The sequence below is a fragment of the Pinus tabuliformis genome, chromosome 8, assembly GCF_031772625.1.
Source record: "Pinus tabuliformis cultivar Carrire ecotype Pingquan chromosome 8, CPIR1, whole genome shotgun sequence".
NCBI lineage: Eukaryota > Viridiplantae > Streptophyta > Pinopsida > Pinales > Pinaceae > Pinus > Pinus tabuliformis.
In genome coordinates this window covers 1,190,407,505-1,190,433,041 of record NC_142294.1, presented here as the reverse complement: position 1 = coordinate 1,190,433,041, position 25,537 = coordinate 1,190,407,505, and the positions used below count along the sequence as shown (strand labels likewise).

The window sequence follows — 25,537 nt, the reverse complement described above, 5'->3', positions numbered from 1 at the left end:
TTATTTTTTTAATTGATTAAAGTGATTTTTATTTTATTGTTTTTAAATGTAATGTTAGAACACAACATCTCCCATACTAAGCTATAGAGAGTGTTTTAGGCTCAATAATAATTAATATACAACTTGAGTGGGCCTAATGGTTAAGAGCATGTGTTTCCTCCTAAAAGGTCATAGGATCAAAACTAGATAAAGGTAGAGTATGTATGCCTTCATAGACATATTGATTTATAAATTAATTAATTAATGATGTTAATATTAATGTAGTGATTTTTTATATCTTAATATTAGTTAATTAATATTATAAATTAAAGATATATAATAACACTAATTATATATTAAAGATATATATTAATAATTAATATATACCTACTAATTTATTATGATTTATTATAAATATATGTTATGTATGGTCTAACTATATTAAATATCAACCAAATGCTTTAATATTTTTGGTTTCTTGTGTTTTTTTTTCCAAATAATAATGTTCAAACTTTATAAAAATAAAGTTCTTTTGGCTTTAAAAATTAGTTGTTCTACCTTTATACAGTCATAATATCAGAAAACTTAGCAAAAACTCAAAAAAAATAGTCTTCTTGATATTATAACATTGATTTATAATATTATTAAATTATAAATTAATTAATTAGTAATATTTAAATTAATATAGTGATTTTTTATATCTTAATATTAGCTAATTAAGATTATAAATTAAAAATATATAATAACCTTAATTATAGATTAAAAATATATACTAATAATTAATATATGTTTACTAATTTATTATGATTTATTATAAATATATATTATGCATTGTCTAACTATATTAAATATCAATTAAATGCTTTAATATTTTTTGGTTTTTTTTTTTCTAAATAGTAATCTTCAAAACTCTATAAAAATAAGTTCTTCTAACTATAAAAATGAGTTATTCTACCTGTGTACAATCATAAAATTAAAAACTCAATAAAAACTTAAAAAAATTAGAATCTATAAAAATGAGTTATTCTAACTTTATACAATCATAAAATTAAAAAACTCAGATAAAAACTTAAAAAAATTAGAGTCTTACTTGCAATTGCTTAAGAACACTTTAATCTATCCACCAACAATATAATAAATAAATGAATTTAATAATTCAAAAAATAAATAATATATTTTGCTATTATAACCTAATATAATAAATGCAATATTATAGTTAAAAAATAATTAATATAAAATCAATACAAAATGGATTACTATAATTTTAACCTTCAACTAATAAAAAAATATAATAATATTAAAACAAATATGAACAAGAACATCACAATTTAGTGTGTCATATATTTATATGTGCAAGATAAGTAGGAATTAGGAACTAATTTGATGTTGATTTATTGTTATTTTAATCACAGATGAAAAAGTAAAGATGTATGTGAACATTATACAATTTCTTAGCCTTCAACTAATAAAAAATAATAATAATATTAAAACAAATATCAACCAGAACATCACAATTTAGTGTATCATACATCTGTATCTAGTGTATCATATATTTATATGTACAAGTGGAGTTAGGAAGTCAATTGTTGTATATGCACATCAAATATATTTATATGTACATTGAATTCAATTTTATATATAAAAATCTATTTTAAACAACACGAGAACCACATCACATAGCAATCTGACAAAGCCAAAACGCCAAAACTCCTGTGGGCCCACATAGTATTTTGCGCAACGTCTGTGGGCCCACTTGGCATTTCAATTCCGCAACCCTGGTCAACAATGGATGGTATCCGCAGTTTTAAATACAATGTGCCCGCGCTTTCGAAATTGGAACTGCGTCTCTGCAGGAATTTTTTCGATCGCGTGACCTTTTTTTGCCCGTCGCCCACGGCCCAACACCTATGGAGTCGTCGTCGTGCTTATCTATCGTTGTTGAGATTCCTGGTTATTTGAGAATCTATGAAGACGGAGCGGTTGAACGCTTACTCGATCGGGGTACGGTTCCCCCTTCACCAGAGCTCGAATCTATTGATTTGCATGGAGTGGCATCCAAGGACGTGGTCATCGATGCTGAAACAGGCGTCTTCGTCCGTCTCTACCTCCCTCGTCTCCATGTGACGGATGGAAAAGAAAAATTGCCACTGCTTGTTTATGTTCACGGAGGGTGTTTCTGCGTCGAATCCGCTGCTTCACCTATGTATCACAGTTATCTTAATAAAGTGGCTACACAAGCCAAGGTGATTTGTATATCGGTGGAGTACAGGAGAGCTCCTGAGCATCGCCTCCCTGCGGCTTATGACGATTGTTTCAGTGTTCTTGAATGGCTTGACCGTCAAGCAGAGGCAATGGATGGGCTGTCTGCGGAACCGTGGCTCGCTACGCACGCAGATTTTAGCAAGGTGTTCGTGGCAGGTGACAGTGCCGGAGCCAACATCGTGCATCAGTTGGGAATCCTTGCGAGTGGAAGGAAATGGGATGACCTGCGTTTCCAAGGGGCCATTCTGGTTCACCCCTACTTTGACGTAGAAGAACGAATCGAAGGCACGGGGGCGGGGGCGGCGGGTTTTAAAAAATTGTCGTATGCACTATGGAGCATCGCCCTCCCTGCAGGAGCCGATATGGACCACCCCTTTTGTAACCCAATGGGACCCTGTTCTCCTCATCTGTCGACTCTGGTGTACGAACGAATGGTTGTATTCGTGGCAGAGAAGGATCTGCTGACAGATCGTGCTGTTTCGTACTACGAAGGTTTAAAGAAGGCAGGCAAAGATGCCGATTTGGTAATGACGGCAGGCGAAGGCCACGTGTTCCATCTCTTCAATCCCAATTCTGAGAATGCGCCCCTCATGTTGAAACGCATTTCGGATTTCATGCATTTTTCCTCTGATTAGTCTAACCACTCAGAAACCCTCATGTTGAAACCCATTTCGGATTTCACGCATTTTTCCTCTGATTAGTCTAACCACTCAGAAACTTTCTGTATAAGGAGCAAATCTTGTATAAGGAGCAAATCCTATATATGTGGCTTTGTGTTATTTAATAGTTTTTGCTTTAATCCTAATTAGCATTTCTATCAAATGTTGCAAAGGGAACGCCGTAAGGCATAAATTGCGGAAATTCATTATCCATGTAGTGTATGGATTATTCAACAAGGTGGATCTCTCTAAATTTGTTGCATTGCTAATTTATTTAGAATCTACTACTACCTCTTTTTCTTGGAATATTAAATTTCTTATCACAAACTCTCTGATTATTGGCATCACAATTTTTTCCACTTTAGTGGCTTTACCTTCAACCTAAAGAAACATGAATTTGAGTCACTCAATTAAAAAGCAATTGCTATATCTCTATATGAGCTCATTCCTTCTGCCATCAGCTGCCAAAACATGGCTCCTCCACCTGCTCTTCCCATGCTAGCAGAAGCATATATTTGTTTATAAACCATATCAAATAAATTGTCTCTCTAGTCGATGTTGAATCCTGGGTCTTTAGAGGATTTCCCAAAATCTACAAACAGAACTGGTTTCTTCAATATTTTGCTTCCATCTTCTAGATGGTTCTTTATCCAACCTAACCGAACAGTTAATAAATAAGGGCAAACTGCTCTTTGTATTCAGACTGATGCCCTTCCAAACGAACTTGCTTTGTGTACAGAGATATGCAGTGAATAATTAGGAATATGTTAATAAACCCCAATTTATTTCCCAAAGCAATAAGAAAATAAGGGCAAACTGACTTCAGAAATTCTTAATGCTACCATTCCATCTTCACTTAGATTGTGGTGGAAATAGGAAGCTTTCCCGAAGGATTGCAGGAAGAAAATGAGACAGCATTAAGAAATTCAGTTGAATTTGGAGGAGATGAATGTGATGGCAAGGCAAATCTGTTAAACTTCAATGATCAAATATGTTGAATAAATCTGCCACCATTGGAAGAGGAACATTTAATCCCATGAAGCCACTGATGCGTTGGGCTGAAGGTCCCTCACCAATTTGAAGAATATATGGCTCTCTAATGATATTGCTCAAAGGAAACCAAGAAAACAATGTTCTGACACCATAGGGCGTTTATTATTAGCTCCATATTTGCTAAAATTTGCATTTTCTATCTTACAAACATTCTGAAGCTAAGTTGTCTTCTTGCATAGATGCAGACGAACAATTTGCAAATGATGAGAATTAGGGATTTAAAAATATAAATTTGCATGCCTGCTAGTTCCTAAAGAATATCCCAATAACTCTAGCACATATAAAGAGCAAATTCTTTGTAGGAAAAGAAAAGGCAAATATGTTAAACTTAAATGATCAAATATGTTGCATAAATCTACCACCAACGACACTGAAACAATACATTTATATTAGTCTCACGAAGAAGCATGAACCTGCCAAGTTCCAACACTAAAATATTTTTTAAAACATATATATGGAAATGTGTTAATCTCTTTATTGGATGCATTGTGCATTTGATATTCATAAGTTCTTTTCCTGGGCGCACTTAGTGTTTCTTGGCACACACTTGTGTTTGATTCTTGGTGACATGCTTGGTTTTTTCAACGCATGGATATTTGCTTGTTGGCACTCTCAATCTGCTGCTGAGATTTGAAAAGTGGGATGAAAAAAACCAAAAGTGGAATTGCGTGGGGGTGGTTCCCTGTTGGTGAGCTTCACCAATTCACAATTTACATCTAGTTGGCTTGAAACCCAAATAAACCATACTCAAAATTCACTTGAACAAAATTTCATATTTCTGCACATTTATGATCTTCTTAGGTTAGCCATTTTCTTGGCTATTTTCGAACTTAGTTTTTATTTGTGTCTCGTCTAGTTTTCTCTGCAAACCATTGCACAAACCACTACCATTTAATGGCCCCTCAAATAGCAGATTCAATGAAGCTTTTACCAAGCGAAATCATACCAATTTCCACGTCTAATTTGTGCTAAAATTTACTTTGTTTTGGTTGCTGCTTCCCCAGCGAAATCGTGCCTCTGTCAACGGCATCTCATGGCCCTTCAATACAGTGATTTGATGGGTGCCTTGCCAACTAAAAATGTGCTCCCTTTTGTTGCGACTTGGTTGGTAAATTCTCAGCAAAATCATGGATTTAATCCTAGTGAATTCGTCCTCTTTTTATACTGCATTTTGGTCACCAAAACACCTAGCAAAAGTGAACCTTTTGGCTCTGTCAACCGTGTCTACAATTGTAAATTTCTGATATTATCTCTCTGACTTTGCATATTACATTTTTTTCAACCTTCACTAATTTCATCTTACTGGACACTGGTTGTCCACACATCTGCCTTTGCTCACAACTTAGCCATATTTTCATTAATGGTTTGATCAAATATCACTGGTGATATGTTTCTCCCACTGTCATTGTTCATTGTAAGCAGATTTTTTGCATCTGCATTCAAATATTTGAAGGCAATGTCCTAGTTTATTGTAGAATCCATTGACAGAAAAGAGACACTTGTAGTCACTATAGGAAAAGCGTATCATCATTTGATATATTGAGAATCTATAAGAAGGGGAAGCTGGGTAGAATGTACCATATACGTGAGCTCCAGCTTGAATTTCAGAGCCCCAATATCTCAATGCAGCATTAACATATATACAATTACTAAGGTTTGTGGATCTGCAAATCTCTTGATCCTTTCTATAACTTGTTGTCAAGCTTCTCAAAATTAAGCAAATTGAGACAAACAAATAACAAATGTGTCATCCTTTGATCCTTGCAATGTAACTAAGATGGCAGTCAAAATCATGATTGGCCTCTGGAAAATGCCCTTTCAACCAGTGAATTCAATACCAAAACTAAGGATTGTAAGAAGATCCATCCTTGAGTTCTCTCCACTAGTGAATGACTAATTAATTAGAAGTATAGAATATCTACTTCTATTTGGCAATAAAACATATTCCTAGGAGATCTTTGATATGACCAATGAGGAAGTTTAATCTAGTTTCCATTGACAATATCACAATCATAAAACGAAGTGCAAATAGAATATTTCTTGCCCATCCATTCACTGTTCCATCTCATTTCTATGAACATATATGCCTCACATTCATTACAGAACCCTGGCATTGTTATGACTACAATTCAATGACTTTTGTTGGTGCAATTAAAAACATTGTGTGATAGATGCAACAAAAGGTGATAATGCCCCTGTCATAGTACTAACACTAAGGTATGCCATTGATAATCGTTGAGTAATACAACCCTATAATATCTTGAATACAGCTCGACTATGATGCAAAGAATATAGTGAAAAAATCTTTGGGCCATATAACAATTGTTATGAGAATAAGAACAGCCAACAAAGCTGGTGGATTTCTGGAAAAGCTCAAAAATTTTAACTGTATTATTTTGCCAAGAAAATGTTACAACATCCCCAATCCAATAAATCATTCATGGGAGTTTAAACACCCTAAGTAGCTAGAAGCTTCCATCTTTGACCTGCTTCTCCAATCCATGAATGCCTTGATAAGCATTTCTTCTAGGGCTTCATCTTCCTCAACTTCTTTGGGGAAACTCTATGTTCCACTCCTTATTACTCACATAATGAATATATGTTGCATCACCAATTCCCTACATCCAGAAGCTTCTTTCAATGGTGCATGTAGAATTGCTACCAAAGGACAAGCTAGATATGTGTTCAACAAAATAGCAACAAAGACTTCATTGGCATGTATGCAGAGGATCTTTAGTACAAATAATGAGGAAGATGAACCCTTCATTATGGCCTTCTCCTCAAGAATGTGTACGTCCAAGCTGCGTTGTCTTTTGATTTGGAAACCTTTTCAAGCGCATGACATTCTCACAATAAATACCATCCAGAGGATTACTACACATTCAAAGTCGTTATAGCCATCCACTCATCCTCCATAGCTTATATCTTTATGGGGAGAAGAAAAGATGATACCTCCCAAAAACGAAATCAAGAGTTGTTCCAGCCTTGTACATTAAGAGCAGCTACTGGATCTTCAACATTGTTGCCAAATACAATAGAATTATTACACTGACCATCATCGACAACGACTTCATGACTTCCCACAACCGCATTCAATCTGAAGAAACAGAGTTGAATATCTCGAACAGGTGCATTAAATCATCAAACTGGGTGTAAAAATGGTTCCATTATGACATGAATTAAATTGTGTAATTTGTAGGGATTCAATACAAATTCCCAATTAGCATGAGACCTTATTATGAATGTAACATCAGCACTTTTCAAGTATAAATTTCTATGATAAAATAGTGACTGCCATTCAAGGTACAAATAGATCTGTTGGGAAACTTGACCAAAAATCACTATTAGCAAATTTCACACGAGTGTTGTGCATAAGAAAACTATTAAGTATCTTAACAACACGATTACAAATAGCACGGGAAGGTAAGGAATACGTCAGCTGAATAAGATATTTCCCTTGATATCATGCAAACAACATATCCATACTCTGCCATTGCAGAAACAAGTGTTCAATTTTTCTTTCTTTTCTAAAAATGCAAAGAATGTTACCTCATTTTTAAGAGCTGAGTCACATTTTGTAAATGCCAGACCTTGGATCGATAACACTGCAGAGAGCTCTGTTGAAAGCAATAATCACAAATGTATCAATGACATTCCTTTCTTCTGCCTACAAAGATGAGCACCCCAATCACACCTGTATGAAGCCACTGATGCGTTGGGTTAAAGGTCCCTCACCCATATACGGCTCTCTAATGCTATTGCTCAAAAGAAACCCAAGAAAACATTGTTCTGACACCACAGGGCATTTATTATTACCTCCATATTTGCTAAAATTTGCATTTTCTGTCTTACAAACGTTCTGAAGCTAAGTTGTCTTCTCTTAGCATAGATGCAGACGAACAATTTGCAAATGATGAGGAAAATTAGGGATTTAAAAATATAAATTTGCATGCCTGCTAGTTCCTAAAGAATATCCCAATAACTCCAGCACATATAAAGAACAAATTCTTTGTAGGAAAAGAAAAGGCAAATCTGTTAAACTTAAATGATCAAATATGTTGCATAAATCTGCCACCAACGACGTTGAAACAATACATTTATATTGGTCTCACCAAGAAGCATGAACCTGCCAAGTTCCAACACTAATTGATACCAAAGGACAACCTAGATATGTGTTCAACAAAATAGCAACAAATTCTTCATTGGCATATCAAATGGAAACATTGCAAACCCCCAAACCATGAAATCCTGAAAACCATTAAATTAAGTCTGTTGAATGTTGACTGAACTTTAAAATTCTAGTTTCTCCATATGAAATCCAATGAGGTCGAAACCACTCTCAAACATCCTTAGTCATTTCATAGTAATGTTAAAAATTTAAGTAAAAGGATGAAAATGAAAAATAAAGGAAATGCCACTTTTACTTTAAGAATTTAACATTACCATTTGGCATTGATTGCTAGTGTTGCTAGGGTTGATATGTGTGAGGCAAATGAGGGGAGACATGCTTTCCTTAGATGAATTGTTTTTGGAGGGAAACAACCCCAAATTTCCCTCAAAACAACATCAATACTCACAAAATTGCATTTTGTGGGGTCCGTAGTTGGTTTGGCAATAAACCTACCATTTATGGAAAAAGTTTGGACCAGTTTTTGTGGTTTTTCCAGTGAAATAGGCCCATAAACTAGGTTTTTTTGTCTGGTTTGACTCGATCGCCAATGAACAGGTTGGTTTGACCGGTTTTCAGCTCAAGCCGACCAGTTTGACTGGTTTTGAGGTCATTGCACACTGTAGTATGTGGTGGAGCTCCCGTCAGCGAGGAGTCTGCAGAAGAATTTGTTTCTCGGTTCCCCACAGTCACGCTATCGTAGGTAACTCGTTATTTTCCTAGTTGCAGCAAATTTGAGGACATGTCTGTATGTTTACTTTAAAAAGTTGTCAGAGTTTAAAGAGGCTACAATTTCGTCTGGAAAATAATGGAATTCAATAAGATTTTGTAGAAATTTTTGGAAATCGTGGTTATAGCTTTAATTTTTTAAGATTTCGGGTGCCCGATGTTCTTGATGGTGTTGAATTCATTACAATGGAAATTCAGCCAGATTTTGCAGATGTTTGGAAATACTGGTTATAGCTTTAAGCTTCTAAGATTTTGAGTGTCTGAAGTTTTTGATGGTGCTGAATCCATTTCTAACATAAAAAAACCTTTCAAACACTCTTAAAAATAGATTTTATGAAAAATATTCACCCGATTCTAGTGATTCTAGGGTCCAAGCAAAATTTTAGCGCTATAGACAGATGATAGGCGCCAAAGTGACATCATAGGAGATTCACCGTCCTCTTCCAGAGTTCATATGTAAAACGAGGAATTGTCTAAAATAGGTCCAATTCTTAATACACAATCGCCCACCTAGCTAGACAACATTGACACACATCATCTGCCAAACAGAAACGTTGTCTGGCAGTCACTGCCAGAAACCATGATGGGCAGGGCAGCAGGGGTGGAAACGACCATGATAGACGACCTCTGCCACATCATGGTTCCACCCCGCCTACAATAATGGGTTTCCTGTGCATCGTTGTTCCAGGTAGTCGATGCAAGTAAATGATGTTTCTGTTTGGAGATTAAGGTTTGTAGCGTCATCGGGCCTGGTCATACGATGCAGGACAGTCTAAACACATTTAACGGGCATGGTGTTTTTTCGGTTTTTTTGGGGTAGGAATCTGATTATCAATGTCAACAACTTATGACTACAATTCTTTTGTTTTTTTGGGCTGGATTTGGAATAAAACCAAGCAGAAGATCTACCTACAAAAGAACCAAAAAGTCACTTCATTAGATTACATCCATTCAATCTCTTCCTCTATCTTTGTCATCGTAAGCATTGACTCCCAACACTCAGATTAAATTGAAAAGAGGTTGGAGTTCCTTATTGCAATTAAGGCACTCCTTATGCCGCAACGTATGCAAATTTTTCACTATGCCATCTCAAGCATGCTGTTATAAGTTGTCGCTTTCTCACAACACAACACTAGTTTCTTTACACCGAGTAAAAGACCACCTAACTGGGCTCTTCACTCTTTTATGTGGCGCAATAGAGTATTGAATCTACCTTCAATGGTAAACAACCATTGTAACCACCATTGAAGTCCAGAATGAATCTTCTATATAATAAAAAAACAATAAAGTCAAGTGCAGCTTCCTTGGTTGGTGAAAGTGGGTAGTTAATGGAAGCAAGTGGGTAGTTAATATAGCTTCCATTAGAGTTTAAAATCCTGCCCTTGACATGCTAGTGTTTGTGAATGTGCTTCCATCACACAATAGTCACAATAGTTGGGGTTAGGTGCAACTTTCAACCAACTTAGATGTAATATTACTATGATTAGCTCTAAGGTTATTTAAAATTTAAATAAATTGGCTTTTAACCTTGACCATGATGGACTGGTGATCAGCTTAGTGGTTCTCCAATGTTTCATAGATCTTGTGTGCGAATGCAACATTGTCCATTGTTTCTTCTTGAACATTGTTGACAATTATAGTATTCTTTCTTCACCTTGGGAATCCTTTCAATATGAACCCAATCACATATGAAACATTTCAGTGTTCTTTCATTTCAATATCCTTTTCCTCTTCCTTATGAATTTTTGTGTATTGTGTCCTACTTTGAGCATTTTGGTTTAGCTAGGGAGCATTGTAGGTATATAAAAAAATAGAGCCTATAACCTTATTATTGCCTTTTTCCTACTTCCACTTCTTATAAAAATCATCCCAATTTTTTCATTGGTTCTCATAATACTTATCCGTTTGAATTGCCTCATCTACTATGTGGGGATCATTTTGATCTGATTCATGTATTAAAGTTGCAACCCATCAAGGAATCAGTTCACCTTCAACTAACATATTTCTTAAGTTCCCAGGGCAAGGGGGCTCATCCTTCGGGATTTATCTAAAGCAAGATAACCCATTGAATTTATTCATTGCCACTTCAAACCCACTCATTCATCATTCAACTCCATAGCCCTCACAAAAGGAAATAGTGAAAGGTTTGAAAAGTGTAGTCGTTGTGGTGGTAGTGGGCAGAACTGCTATAGGCCCTAGGGCTGCCTCAAATTGGTTCAAGGCTTAACACCTGAAGATGGTGGTTTTGAGATGTAATAGGGCATTTAATTTATTTTATGGTTTATTGCTATTCAAACTCCCCAGAACCCTAATGTAACCATTCATTTGTAATAATTATTCATTTTATTATTAGATACAATATTATAACATAACTTCTGGAAATCTTTTAACATCAAATTTGCACTCATGAGAGCTAATATCAACACAGGGTTTTACACCATAATTGTGGCTACTGGCCAGATTAAAAACTCTTGGTGTATCCTCACGCCCCTCCTGTTCATTCCCTCATGGTGGGTAGTTTGACTCTTCTTGTCTAAAATGGCGGTTCTGGTCTTTGGGACTACATTGTTGCATCTTGGATGATTGGGAATTTGAGATTCATAGACTTCATTCTTATTAAAGCAAAATTCTCTTGGATAAATCACATCAAGTTTTAGGATCGATGCGTTTTGAACTTCTACTAAGGTTCATCATCAGGAAAAAAATCTTATTGTGCATATGCCCATCGGGGTTTCCCAATCTAACATTGAATCAAACTGTAAGATAGGTCCTATCATCTTTACCCTTGCTATTCCTGGCATTAGAATCTAGACATAGTACCTAACTATTTTGGTGAGCTTACACCTACGTTATGCTCTTTCTTTAGTCATGTTGCAAGAAGTTTTGCAGGGCTATGGGCTCACGGAAACCACAGCAGTAGCAGCATATTTAGATGGTGAAGAAGAAAGTAGGCACTATGGATCAGTTGGCTTGTTGACTCCAAATACTGAAGCAAAAATAATTGATCCTGATTCTGGGACTCCTCTACCTCCAAACAATAGAGGAGAATTGTGGCTTCACGGTCCCATTGTTATGAAAGGTATGTGCTTCATAAACATTATTTCCTTCATAAAATGAAAATTTGATATCATGAAATGTATTTTACTATAAGATCAATGAACCAAACACATCCTTGGACCCAATATAAGTAGTAAAACTGCCATGGACCAAGAAGTAAACTATGCTATCAAAGATATTTACCCTATGGCATAAAACAAAATAGAGCTATAAAATGGGAAGCATCCAATCCTGTTCTATAGAAGTACTCAATTAAGTACTTTATTTTACTAGGAGTTCATGGCTCTGAAGAGGGCTGAGGTGTTAGAGAGGTACTACAGAATTTAAATCAGTAACCAGATCGGGACTAAATTTCACACACTGGCCAAATGCTCTACTACCTGAGACTAAATATTCAATTCGGTCTTTGTCATCATAAAATTAACGATTTTCATGATAGTCCGCATAATGAATTTTAGCATTAACCTTTTCTAGAGAAAACTCCACTCTGAAAAGATACACATTATTTAACTACCCACTATTCTAAAACAAACATGGTGATTTGAACTTATTCATCAATTTTGTATGCATAATATATGCCAAGATGGTGGTCTGTTCAGGCCTTTTTACTCAAACCCTCTATTCCCATTTCTCCCACAAAACTCTATGACCCCATTTACAGTTTCCTTCCTGTTTTCCCACTCTGGGTAACATATATACTTGAACTTAGCTTGATGTTCCTGAGAAGATTATTTATTTTAGACCAGAAAACTTCTTGAAAATAAGGATTGTGGAAATGTGTTGTTTCCCTTTAATAACGAAATATTTAAGGGTGAGATGACACACCTTCAAAATCTGATTTTACTTTTGTTGCAGGGTTTCTGATAAATAAGTGAAACAACGGTATTTAGAATGATGAATAATTTACAATCTAATCCTTTCCTTCAGGGTTCATTATTCTACATTTTGACACTGTCATTTATTTTACTGTAGGTTATTTGAACAATCCAGAAGCTACTACTTCTGCTCTGGATGTGGATGGCTGGCTACGAACAGGTGATCTTTGTTACATTGATGATGATGGTTACATCTTTGTAGTGGACAGATTGAAAGAGTTGATCAAATATAACAATTACCAGGGGTGACCTACATCTCTTTGAGAAGTCTTAACTTGTTAATATGTGTATTCTGCTAAACTTTTGCAAACAATTAGGTAAATTCTTCTTAAACTCAGCCGTAAGATAAACTTTTTTGGTACATGGTATTGTAGGTTGCTCCTGCTGAATTAGAAGCAACAAATTCTTCATTGGCATGTATGCAGAGGATCTTTAATACAGATAATGAGGAAGACAAACCCTTCATTATGGCCTTCTCCTTAAGAATGTGTACATCCAAGTTGCGTTGTCTTTTGATTTGGAAACCTTTTCAAGCGCATGGCATTCTCACAATAAATACCATCTAGAGGATTACTACACATTCAAAGTCATTATAGCCATCCACTCATCCTCCATACCTTATATCTTTATGGGGAGAAGAAAAGACGATACCTCCCAAAAACGAAATCAAGAGTTGTTCCAGCCTTGTACATTAAGAGCAACTACTGGATCTTCAACATTGTTGCCAAATACAATAGAATTATTACACTGACCATCATCGACAACGAATTCATGACTTCCCACAACCACATTCAATTTGAAGAAACATAGTTGAATATCTCGAACAGATGCATTAAATCATCAAACTGGGTGTAAAAATGGTTCCATTATGACATAAATTAAATTGTGTAATTTGTAGGGATTCAAGACTAATTTCCAATTAGCATGAGGCCTTATTATGAATGTAATATCAGCACTTTTCAAGTATAAATTTCTATGATAAAAGAGTGACTGCCATTCAGGGTACAAATAGATCTGTTGGGAAACTTGACCAGAAATCACTATTAGCAAATTTCACACGAGTGTTGTGCATAAGAAAACTATTAAGTATCTTAACAACACGATTACAAATAGCATGGGAATGTAAGGAATACGTCAGCTGAATAAGATATTTCCCTTGATATCATGCAAACAACATATCCATACTCTGCCATTGCAAAAACAAGTGTTCAAATTTTCTTTCTTTTCTAAAAATGCAAAGAATATTACCTCATTTTTAAAAGCTGAGTCACATTTTGTAAATGCCAGACCTAGGATCAATAACACTGCAGAGAGCTCTGTTGAAAGCAATAATCACAAATGTATCAATGACATTCCTTTCTTCTGCCTACAAATATGAGCACCCTCAATCACACCTGTATGAAGCCACTGATGCGTTGGGCTAAAGGTCCCTCACCAATATACGGCTCTCTAATGCTATTGCTAAAAAGAAACCCAAGAAAAAATTGTTCTGACACCACAGGGCATTTATTATTACCTCCATATTTGCTAAAATTTGAATTTTCTGTCTTACAAACGTTTTGAAGCTAAGTTGTCTTCTCTGAGCATAGATGTAGATGAACAATTTGCAAATGATGAGGAGAATTAGGGATTTAAAAATATAAATTTGCATGCCTGCTAGTTCCTAAAGAATATCCGAATAACTCCAGCACATATAAAGAGAAAATTCTTTGTAGGAAAAGAAAAGGCAAATCTGTTAAACTTAAATGATCAAATATGTTGCATAAATCTGCCACCAACGACGTTGAAACAGTACATTTATATTGGTCTCACGAAGAAGCATGAACCTACCAAGTTCCAACACTAATTGCTACCAAAGGACAGCCTAGATATGTGTTCAACAAAATAGCAACAAATTCTTCATTAGGTCACATTGGGGCTACAGTTAATAGAACTACACCCTTGGGACATGTTGATAGTATTGCGATTGAAGTAAATGGAACTATTTTTATGGAATAATGTTGCTTTGGGATCGGGTTGGAGTTAATGGAGCCGCACCTTTGGGACATATTAATCGGATTGGGTTTGGAGTTAATGGAACTACATTCCTAGGGCATGTTGCTCTAGCATTGAGTTGGATTGGGCCTAGAGTTAATGGAACTGCACCTTGGGACATGTTGCTCTGTTGCAGGGGCATCAGGTCGGATAGGGGCCGGGACATGTTGCTCTATTACAGGGGCATCAGGTCAGATTGGCATCGGGAGTTGCTCTGTTGTAGTGGCATCAGGTCAGATTGGGGTCGGAGTTGAGGAAACTGCATTGCTGGGACATGTCGCTCCAAGGACTCCTAAGTTGTTTCCTGCGCAATTGCTATTGCATGGAGTCTCTGATGGTAACGACTGTGACACAGGTGGCGGCCCAACAACCTATCCTGGATGCATTTGTAGAGGTAGATGTCTGACATTCTGCAATGGACGAGCCACTGATTGCATTGGTAAGGGGATGTTACTCCTTATGTTTCTGGGAAGGGTTGGGGACTTATTTCTCATGAACTCGCTGCTGGAATTTATTCTGAAAGGATAAACGAATTAACTTGCAAAGAGGTTAATCAATTTCTTTCGTAATCATAGCCACCTTAAGAACTGTTTACATATGGAAAGTTCAGAATCACATCAAAATTCTCTAAATCCTACCCTACACAATATTTAATTCCAGCATGTTCAAAAACATTTCTTATGAATCACATCAAAATTTTCGAAATTCAACCCTACATAATATTTAATTCCAGCATGTTCAAAAACATTTCTTATGAATCTCCAGGGATTTCTGTTCTACAATCCTGAAGTGTCTCAACTATCACAAAACCTTAAAGAAAATTTTGAAATCTAATGTCCACAAAACCTAAAACACAGACCATTTTACGCTGAACAGGTTGAAAGCTTGGAACATTTAGTCTGCCCCTTCATCTTGAGCTTTGACAAAAGCTTCTTCCTCAACTTTGCGACCAACAACACTTTCTGTCTCACCATAGACCGGTAAATGGGCTTCAGAACTTCCATCCTCTGTAAGCTGGGAATGGGCAACATCTCCTTTATGTAACTTGTGGCATTTCTTGGATGGCATATCTCTTTCTTCCTTCACTGATTCATCTTTTCTTTTTCCAAGAACATTGTCTTTTCCAGTATCTGCTGTCTCTTGCTCCTTTGTCTTTGCCATTCCTAACATAGACAGGTGTTTTTTCCCTGACATATGCAGCTCATGAAGATTTTCTAGGCTTCCACAGTTAACCTCACAAAGAGAACACCACCCCACCAGTCCTTGTGGCTGCTTTTTCTGTGGCTTTACTACATCTTCTGAACCCTTTTCCTTCAACTTTTTTAACCTGGACTGGTGCTTCTTCCCAAACACATGTTGTTTGTGAAGAACTTCCTTTGTGCTACAGGTAACATCACAGAGTGAGCACCACCCAGGGATCTTTGGAGTCTTAGCATCCATATCTTTGATGCCTGGGATCTCCCTATGTGCCCTGTTTTTAGACTTTGGTTGCAATCCAGAATCTGAGTTCTTACCCAACCTGGACTTGAAAATCTGAAAAGCATACCCAATGTTAGTAATAAAAATAGTATGCTCTATAATTTCCAGTATGAAGATCAACCTCTTTGCATTTTCCCAGCCTCAAAAAGACAGCAGAGAGGTTGTTTTAATGCCTAGTGAATGTGGTATTGCCCTCAACATTGATAAAGGCTCCCACAATATCAAACATTGCTCAATTTGTAAACAAAAAGAATGGACGAATTACTGAAACAGTAAACAACGTTTCTGGCACAATAAGAAAAGGTAGAGAAAGAATGGATACACTGTTGAATCAGAAAACATAGTTCAAAGTTGAGAGGCTAAGAAGTGAATGAAAAAGGATGGATACATTGCACAATCCGCAATGGAAATTTGAATAAAAAACAAATACCTCTTGTTGGCGTGACTGATGTTGATAGATCTGAGGTGGAGGTGAAGTTTGATTAACAAATTCCTGTTGTTGATATTGCTGAGTTGGATTCACATACCGGTTCAAGCTCTGCAAATGGCCAATGGAATATCCAATAGGCTCTGCCCCATAATTCATAATATTCAAAGTGGGTTCTCTGTCAGTAATGGGTTGTCTGTAGGGATCCCTAATCATCGTGTCTCTGAGGTCATGGGTACCAATCGAGGAGAAAGGGTAGGCGGAATTGCCTTGCCTCCCATGTGAATGGGGATAGATTGGCAGAGAGCAAACACCGAGGAAGGCAACGATGTTGATGAGAATGGTAAGGGGGAAGAGTTGTAACACCTTGCAGAGATTCCAGTGTGTAATAAGTGTGGCCTGAAGATAACCTTGATAAAGGAGCCCTTGCACCACCATGATTCTCTGTATAATCCATTTGGGACACTCCACTGGGCACATGAATCCGTATAGAAGAGAATTTACCACCAGAAGTGGAAACATCTTGCTCTGTTGGTTGATCCTCGGGGCTGTTCCTCTTTCGGTCATTTGTTCCTGAATTACATCAAAATTGCAACAAAAGAACTTAGTCCACATTAATAAACTGAACTTTTCTGGAGCCAACACGTGAATCTACCCGTCTAGGCACTTGCAAGAAATGTTGCATGGGAGACTGTAATGTAAACTGAACACTGAGTACCTGGAGAAGCGATATTTCCATCAAGTTTAGACAGATGAATTTGCTCAGAAGACAATTTACCAGCACAAATGGAAACATCCCACTCTGTTCGTTGATCCCAGTTCAGTTTTACAGAGGCCCCTTGCTACAGAGAACCCCCTTGCTACAGAGAACCTTCTCTAAAAACCTTTCAACGTTGAAATGATAAACGAATTAACTTGCAAAGAGGTTAATCAATTTCTTTTGTAATCACAGCCACCTTAAGAACTGTTTACATAGGGAAAGCTCAGAATCACATCAAAATTTTCTAAATCCTACCCTACGCAATATTTAATTCCAGCATGTTCAAAAACATTTCTTATGAATCACACCAAAATTTTAGAAACTCAACCCTACGTAATATTTAATTCCAACATGTTCAAAAACATTTCTTATGAATCTCTAGGGATTTCTGTTCTGCAATCCTGAAGTGTCTCAACTGTCACAAAACCTTAAAGAAAATTTTGAAATCTAATGTCCACAAAACCTAAAACACAGACCATTTTACACTCAACAGGTTGAAAGCTTGGAACATTTAATCTGCCCCTTCATCTTGAGCTTTGACAAAAGCTTCTTCCGCAACTTTGCAACCAGCAACACTTTCTGTCTCACCATAGACCAGTAAATGGGCTTCAGAATTTCCATCCTCTGTAAGCTGGGCATGGGCAGCATCTCCTTTATGTAACTTGTGGCGTTTCTTGGATGGCATATCTCTTTCTTCCTTCACTGAATCATCTTTTCTTTTTCCAAGAACATTGTCTTTGCCAGTCTCTACTGTCTCCTGCTCCTTTGTCTTTGCCATTCCTAACATGGACAGGTGTTTTTTCCCCTGACATATGCAGCTCATGAAGATTTTCTAGGCTTCCACAGTTAACCTCACAAAGAGAACACCACCCCACCAGTCCTTGTGGCTGCTTTTTTTGTGGCTTTACTACATCTTCTGAACCCTTTTCCTTCAACTTTTTTAACCTGGACTGGTGCTTCTTCCCAAACACATGTTGTTTGTGAAGAACTTCCTTTGTGCTATAGGTAACATCACAGAGTGAGCACCACCCAGGGATCTTTGGAGTCTTAGCATCCATATCTTTGATGCCTGGGATCTCCCTATGTGCCCTGTTTTTAGACTTTGGTTGCAATCCAGAATTTGAGCTCTTAACCAACCTGGACTTGAAAATCTGAAAAGCATACCCAATGTTAGTAATAAAAATAGTATGCTCTATAATTTCCAATATGAAGATCAACCTCTCTGCATTTTCCCAGCCTCAGAAAGACAGCAGAGAGGTTGTTTTAATGCCTAGTGAATGTGGTATTGCCCTCAACAGTGATAAAGGCTCCCACAATATCAAATGTTGCTCAATTAGTAAACAAAAAGAATGGAAAAATCACTGAAACAGTAAACAACTTTTCTGGCACTTCACTCATCATCATCCCTCATCAGGGATGAAAAGAAAGCATAAATGATTTATTGAGATTGAGAAACAGTGATTGATACCATTGACAAATTTTATTTAGGGTGTAAAATCGTTGCAGTCATGTTCGTCTATGAATGATCATTTTGGTGATGATAATTTTGATGTTTTGTATTCAGAAATTCATAACGCATTGAACTCCAGAAACAAAAAAAAACCATCAAAGAAAATCCATCACTTTTCCTGAACTTTCTTGAAAATTCTCCGGAAGTGGAGACAAAAGCTACTGAAATAGACTTGTAAATTACAATAAACAAATGACAAACCTCCCAAACTAAGTTATTCTTTAAGTGAATTACTAAACTAAACTAAGTTATTCTTTAAGTGAATTACAGTTCTGGTAGTTTTCCTTTTGGTGCCCCCTCCTCGACGCAAGGAACTATTTTCTTCCAAATCCAGTGCTTTCTCCATTCAAAAATCATTTCTTCAATGGGTACACCCTTGGTTTCTGGCAAGAAGAGGTACACAAAGGCAGTCATGATACAAATCCAGCCCACAAAGAATAGGAAAATCCCGTACCTGAATGTGCATAAAAGAGATAGGAAGACGTGCACAATTGCAAATGTGAAAAGAAGGTTCACAGAGACCGTTATCGCCTGTCTAGTAGAACGTGTTTCTAGTGGGAAAATTTCACTCGGCATGGTCCATCCAAGAGGACCCCATGACCACCCAAATGCAGCCACAAATAAGCAGAAGGTTGCCACCAACAACGTTGAGAAGCCTTTGGATAGTACTTTGTCCCCTCCAAACTTTAGGCCCAAGATTATGGCAACAGAAACCTATGAAAAAGGATAACATTATTATTGATGAATCCAACAGTAAACAATCCAACAATAAAGGGAAAAATCTCTATAATCTGCTACTAATTATTTCGGGATCAAATGAAAATATGGTCAACTTCGTTTGTGCAGTGCAGTCAATTTCCCAGATTAATGAAGGGATTTAGATTTAAGAACTCTGGAAACAGATTCGCGTGTCCTTGTTGCAACTTGGACGGACTATAAAATCTCTCCTTCCAAGCTACTTAGAAGATGGGGTTACAAACTTACAATTCATCTCATTTTGCACATCCTAGTGGTTGTTGCTGATATAATGGGATGTTATCCCATCCACCCAATTTTAAATCTCACATCAATGTTATCCCCTCCATTCCATTTTAAATCCCACATCCCAGTAGTTGTGGTTGGTACAATGCAATGCCTCCCCGCAATTTTGAATCACACTGGCTAAGTAAATTTCTAATTTAATTGGAGAATTTATATCCAAGTTTTTTTCCATAAATTAACAAGAATTTCTGTAACAATAACATTTCAGAAGTAATAGGGACTTCTGTGGTGAATAAAGGCATTCATCAAGATAATTGAAGCATGTTTGTTCAAGCTCCGTTCTCACCTCACTCAGCTGCTGCAGGCAAGAACTCTGGTTTCCTATTCAGCTCTGAAAATGTAAGTGAGACACGTCACAAAAGGACTTGGGCATGGAGAGCTACCATGGTTGCAGAAAACTCAAATAAAGAAGAAAGCATGTTATCTGGGGCTTTGTTTAGCTGGTGTAAAAGTAAGAGACCAATGCAATTCCCATGGTTTAAAACTTTTCTGACCCTAATAATCGATAAGAGATCATCACTTCCATTCGGTTTCTAGATTTGAGGAACAAGAAATCTCAGAAAATGGATAGGAACTAGTATTCCCTGTCTGTTGGGGACCTCCCAATCCATGGTTAGAACATGGGTCATGATTCTTGAGCTTTGGCAGCTCAATTACCAGGTCTAAGATATATATTGTCATTCTTAAAAACAGGAAACATGAAATGCTGTGAAAAAGTAAAACAGAGACTACCTCTGTGCATTTTAGTCTTACCTTACAGACTATCATCTGAATACCCCCACTAAGTACCAGGGCTCTGCGCCCCCACCTGTCAACAGTGGCAATAGATACAAGGGTTGAAGCTATAAGAACAGCTCCAGTCATGACAGACGAATAGAGGGAAGCATTTGCACCAAAGCCCAATCTGCTGAAAAGGACACGGGCATAGAACAATATTGAATTGATTCCAGTAAAAATCTGAAACATTGGCATACAGATTGCCATCACAACCTGTGGCCGTTTCCTCCTCTCTAAAATATTCCTGAATGGATGCCTGATGAATTTAGCCAGTGCGGCTACATCGACCATATCCTCATACTCTGCTTCTACATTCCTAGTGCCCCTGGTCTTCTCCAGGACAGCTCTTCCTTTCTCCAGATGACCACGTTCTATCAGAATGTTGGGGGTATCAGGAAGGAACATCCCTCCAACGGTCATCAAAAGTGCAGGACTTGCAGCCAAGCCCAGAGAGAGACGCCATCCCCAAGTTTTTATGTGTTGAGTCCCATAATTAACCATATTTGCTGTGAAGATCCCGAATGTTGTGGCCAACTGGAACATTATATTAAGCCCTCCGCGGAATTTTGGTGGTGCTAACTCTGAGAGGTACAGAGGAACACCCTTGACACAAATTCAAACAAAAAGCTCTGTAAACCCAAGGCATTCATATCTAAACAAAAAACTCTATAACTCAAATCACCCCAATTCAAAGCCAAATGTCTAAAGCTTGAGTAATGCATGCTTTTATCAATATATCTTGGAGAAACTCTTTCAAAATCATTGAGCCCACAACCCATACAAGCCAACCTGATTTGTGAAGCCTATTCCCACTCCAAGCATTATGTGCCCAATAATGAGCATGCCTAAGCTGATGGCGCCGGCGTTGAGAGCTGCACCCACAAGAAAACAGATGCCTCCGCTTACAACACTGGCCTTGAGCTGCACCGCCATGATTCTCTGTATAATCCATTTGAAACACTCCTTGCGCTGCTCACGCGATAGCCAGGGAGGAAACAGTAACGGATTTTTTCTTCGAGCGCTCAGAAAGTTGAACGCTGATCAAGTAAATATCGTGAACCGTTCCAACTACCTTCCATTGATCGAAGGATTAACAATCATCTGATCGTCTAACACATAATCTAACGGCGCATAGGGATGACAGGTGGATTTTAGGAAAGTTCACTTCAGAGGGAAACGCCTTACGGCGTAAAAAGAATAAGCGAATTAGTTGCCTGTCGAGCCTATAAATTAGTTTGGATGGTAAATTTTTGATGGGAATTTGATAAAAAAATTTAAAAATCAGAATGTTAAGAGTACTTGAATTATTTTTTTTATGGTGGAAATGGATTCAGCATCATCAAAAAAAATTTTAAAACATTCAAAATTTTGAAATTTGACAAACTATAGCTGAGATTTTCAAAAAATTCTGTATAATTTCTATTATTTTCCAAACTAATTTGTAAATTCTATAAACTACACTTTTTTTTATTATCCTACTTATATGACTATGGATTTTTTCAATTATAATTATAATTTTTTTTTTTAAATTAAAAATGTAAACAATAATAAATTACTATATAAAATAATTTAATTATTATTTTTTTTAATTTAATTTTAAATATATAACTGAAATTTCTAAAATATTAAATTTATTTATATATTTAAAAACACATTTTTAAATAAATAAATATCAAATTTACTTAAAATTATATTATCATAACTTAAAAAACCAATATCAAACTGAATTGAACAATTAAAAATACATTACAAATAATATGTGACCATCATATCATTCTAAGACACCATATCTTTATTCTAATACACCATATCTTTTAGAAAAGACAACCATGTCATTCCAGTGCACCATATCTTTTAGAAAATTATATCATAAAATAAAATAATGAATTTTGAAAATGTGGTTTTTACAATTCAGTGATATGGAGAAGATGTGATGTTAAAATTAGTTAAAAAAATATGATTAAAAATATAAATATATATATATATATATATTTTAAATTAATAATATTTTTTTTAATTTAAATAAAATAGATTTATATTAATTATGTTTATTTCTAAATTATATCGTAAAATAAAACAATGAATTTTGAATTTTGAAATGTGGTTTTTACAATTCAATGGTATGGAGAAGAAGATGTGAGGTTAAAATTAGTTTAAAAAGTAGGATAAAAATATAAATAATTTTTAAAAAAAAATTAATAATGTATATATATTTTTAATTTAAATAAAATATATTTATATTAATTATGTTTATTTGATATGGATCTTTATTATTTTGATTTAATTATTGAAGGATAGTGATTTAATTTTTTTGAAATATTATTAATAATAGTCACAAATTAAAGGGTGAGATTTATTTTTAAAGTAGTTATGTCTTTTTTCTCTTTTTAATTAAATTGATTAATTAAAAAAAAATGTGATATAAACATGTGTTATAGGAACCTGAGTTTTTATTTGTAAAATAAAAATCTCCATAATCAAGTGGGAGTAAATTTCCACGGTTAAAAAAATAAATAGTAGAATATAAATAAATTATTTTAATATCAATAAATAAAGTAATTGAAACTAAAAAAAATTATGGTCAAATATTTAATGTTGTACTACTTAGTGTGAGGGAGATGCATAATTCTTTTCATGCTCAATATGAAATTGACATGTGACATATATATAAAAATAAATATAAATTCATTTAATGCTCAATATCAAGTTGACATGTGGCATATATATAAAAAATGAATATAAATTCATTTAACTCTCTATTTATCATAAATGTTGAGGGATTACGTCCACGCAGGTTAAAACTACTTAATATATGGTTGTTTATGGATGACCATGGTTGTCCACATTTAAGTATAGTTGACTATGATCAATTATGATTGATTATTGTTGGCCATGGTTGATGGTAGTTGACTATAGCATAGATCTATATTAACCATGGTAGTTGACTAGCATAGATCTATATTAACCATAGATCTAACAAGCTCCGAGAAGGATGAAAACTTTTGAAGTGCAAACCACCATTTTTATAGTGTAAAACTTGAAAAAAAAATGTTTGCATCTATGGATATTTGATCTCTCTCAATGCTTAGTGCTTCATAGATAGTGGTCTCTCTCTCACACATGATTTAAATTGCATTTTTGAATGTATAAATGAATTTAATGCCTTTAGAATTCACTTGTTTATTTGGATTGTGTAATCTATACAACTTAAACTTGTAATTCTAACAAATCTTTGCAGTATTTTAGGCAAAACTCACTAAAAATGTATACATGAAAATGGGCTAAAATGTAAAATAGTGAGATTAATTTCCATAAAAATTATTTTTTCCAATTGCTTTATATCATATAGTGCAGTGAGATATTTTATTTATAAACTACATTGTATACACTAAAATGATTTTATGTTATTAATATATTTTTTAATGCATGTTAAAAAAAATTAACCCTACATATTGAAAATTTCTATTTATGACCTACACTGAATTTTCTTATTATTATTATTATTATTATTATTTTAAATATATATATTAATTTTATATTAAAAAATTAAGTGAATTACACCTCCCTTTTATTATTCTTATAAACATTTTTTATTTTTTTTTTACTTTCAATTACTTAAATTCTCTTTGTGGATTGAAATATTTTACTATGGTCCCTCTCTATGAAGTTGATATTAATATAAATTAATTGGCTTTGATATTCAAATAATTTATTTAAGTTCTTTATTGGAAAATTAAGAATTATATATTTTTAACATTTAAAAGAGAAAATATGAAATTTTTGTTACTTGTTTTCCCTCTAAATTTGTTATAAAATTATGTTACTTTATGGATATCGAAATATGTTATGTATGGCTGAAAGTGAGAGAGAAGAATTTTTATATCTCCTTCATATTAGGTTGTAATATCGAGTGGCATCCAAAAACATAGTGATTGATCCTCAAACGTGCATCTTCGTTTGTCTCTACCACCCTCACACTAGAGGCTGAGGATAGAAAAGGCAGAGTCCTAGTGCTTGTGTACATTCATGGAGGGGGTTTCTGAATCAAATTTGTTGCTTCACTTGTGTATTAGAATTATCTTAATAAGTGGCTATAGAAGCCAAGGTGATTTGTATGTTGATGGAGTATCGAAGAGCTCCTAAGAATTGCCTCCCTGCTACTTATGATGTGCGTTCCAGTGTTATTGAATTGATTTATTTCCCAACAGTGGCACTGTAAAAGGTGCATATGGATCTGCGGCTCACTTTACACACAATTTTCAGTGCGGTCTTCTCGGTAGGTGATAGTGTCGAAGAAAACATTATGCATCAGATGGGAATCCTTGCAAGTGGAAAGAAATGGGATTGCATATGTTTCTAAGGGGCCATTTTGGTTCAACCCTTCTTTGACACATAAGAAAAATACACATAATTAGGACAAGCTCAACCTGAGGACTACCTACACTCACAAATTGATTAATTCAATGTGAAAAAATATACATTTATATTATTACAAATTAGTTGAGGAGTTTCAAAAACCTCCTCATAAATAGGATCTAGAACATAATTACAACCATAAACTTAATGAGATACATCAAGAGTCTAACAATAAAATAATCTAGAATTCTCCACATTTCTCGATTATTATAAGCCCCCCCCCCCCAATGGAGAAATGTGCTTTCTACACACCTAACATAGTTCTAAATGATTCATAATTTTCCTTTCCAATCGTCTTTATAAAGATGTCA

At 35.4% G+C, this 25,537-nt stretch overlaps 2 protein-coding genes and 2 pseudogenes across 4 annotated transcripts; 2 read left to right on the top strand and 2 right to left on the bottom strand.

The window, feature by feature from the left end:
• The first annotated feature begins 1,858 nt into the window (after positions 1-1,858).
• On the top strand, positions 1,859-2,876 carry LOC149239621 (2-hydroxyisoflavanone dehydratase-like). Its single transcript, XM_089369922.1, has one exon. The coding sequence runs from the start codon at positions 1,887-1,889 to the stop codon at positions 2,874-2,876; it is 990 nt and encodes a 329-aa protein (XP_089226048.1). The 5' UTR covers positions 1,859-1,886.
• Positions 2,877-11,223: 8,347 nt separating this feature from the next.
• Positions 11,224-13,031, top strand: LOC149239620 (beta-phenylalanine coenzyme A ligase pseudogene; annotated as a pseudogene). The gene is made up of 2 exons (XR_016245964.1): positions 11,224-11,929; positions 12,880-13,031. The product of XR_016245964.1 is annotated as a beta-phenylalanine coenzyme A ligase pseudogene (transcript).
• Positions 13,032-15,710: 2,679 nt separating this feature from the next.
• Positions 15,711-17,575, bottom strand: LOC149239619 (uncharacterized; annotated as a pseudogene). Its single transcript, XR_016245963.1, has 3 exons — positions 17,441-17,575; positions 16,726-17,295; positions 15,711-16,340 (listed from the first exon to the last, which is right to left on the bottom strand). The product of XR_016245963.1 is annotated as an uncharacterized LOC149239619 (transcript).
• A 1,681-nt stretch (positions 17,576-19,256) lies between these two features.
• On the bottom strand, positions 19,257-21,832 carry LOC149239618 (sugar carrier protein A-like). Its single transcript, XM_089369921.1, has 4 exons — positions 21,600-21,832; positions 20,787-21,413; positions 20,346-20,354; positions 19,257-19,706 (listed from the first exon to the last, which is right to left on the bottom strand). Exons 1-4 carry the CDS (start codon positions 21,741-21,743, stop codon positions 19,257-19,259), a joined length of 1,230 nt encoding a protein of 409 aa, XP_089226047.1. The 5' UTR covers positions 21,744-21,832.
• Positions 21,833-25,537: the final 3,705 nt, after the last annotated feature.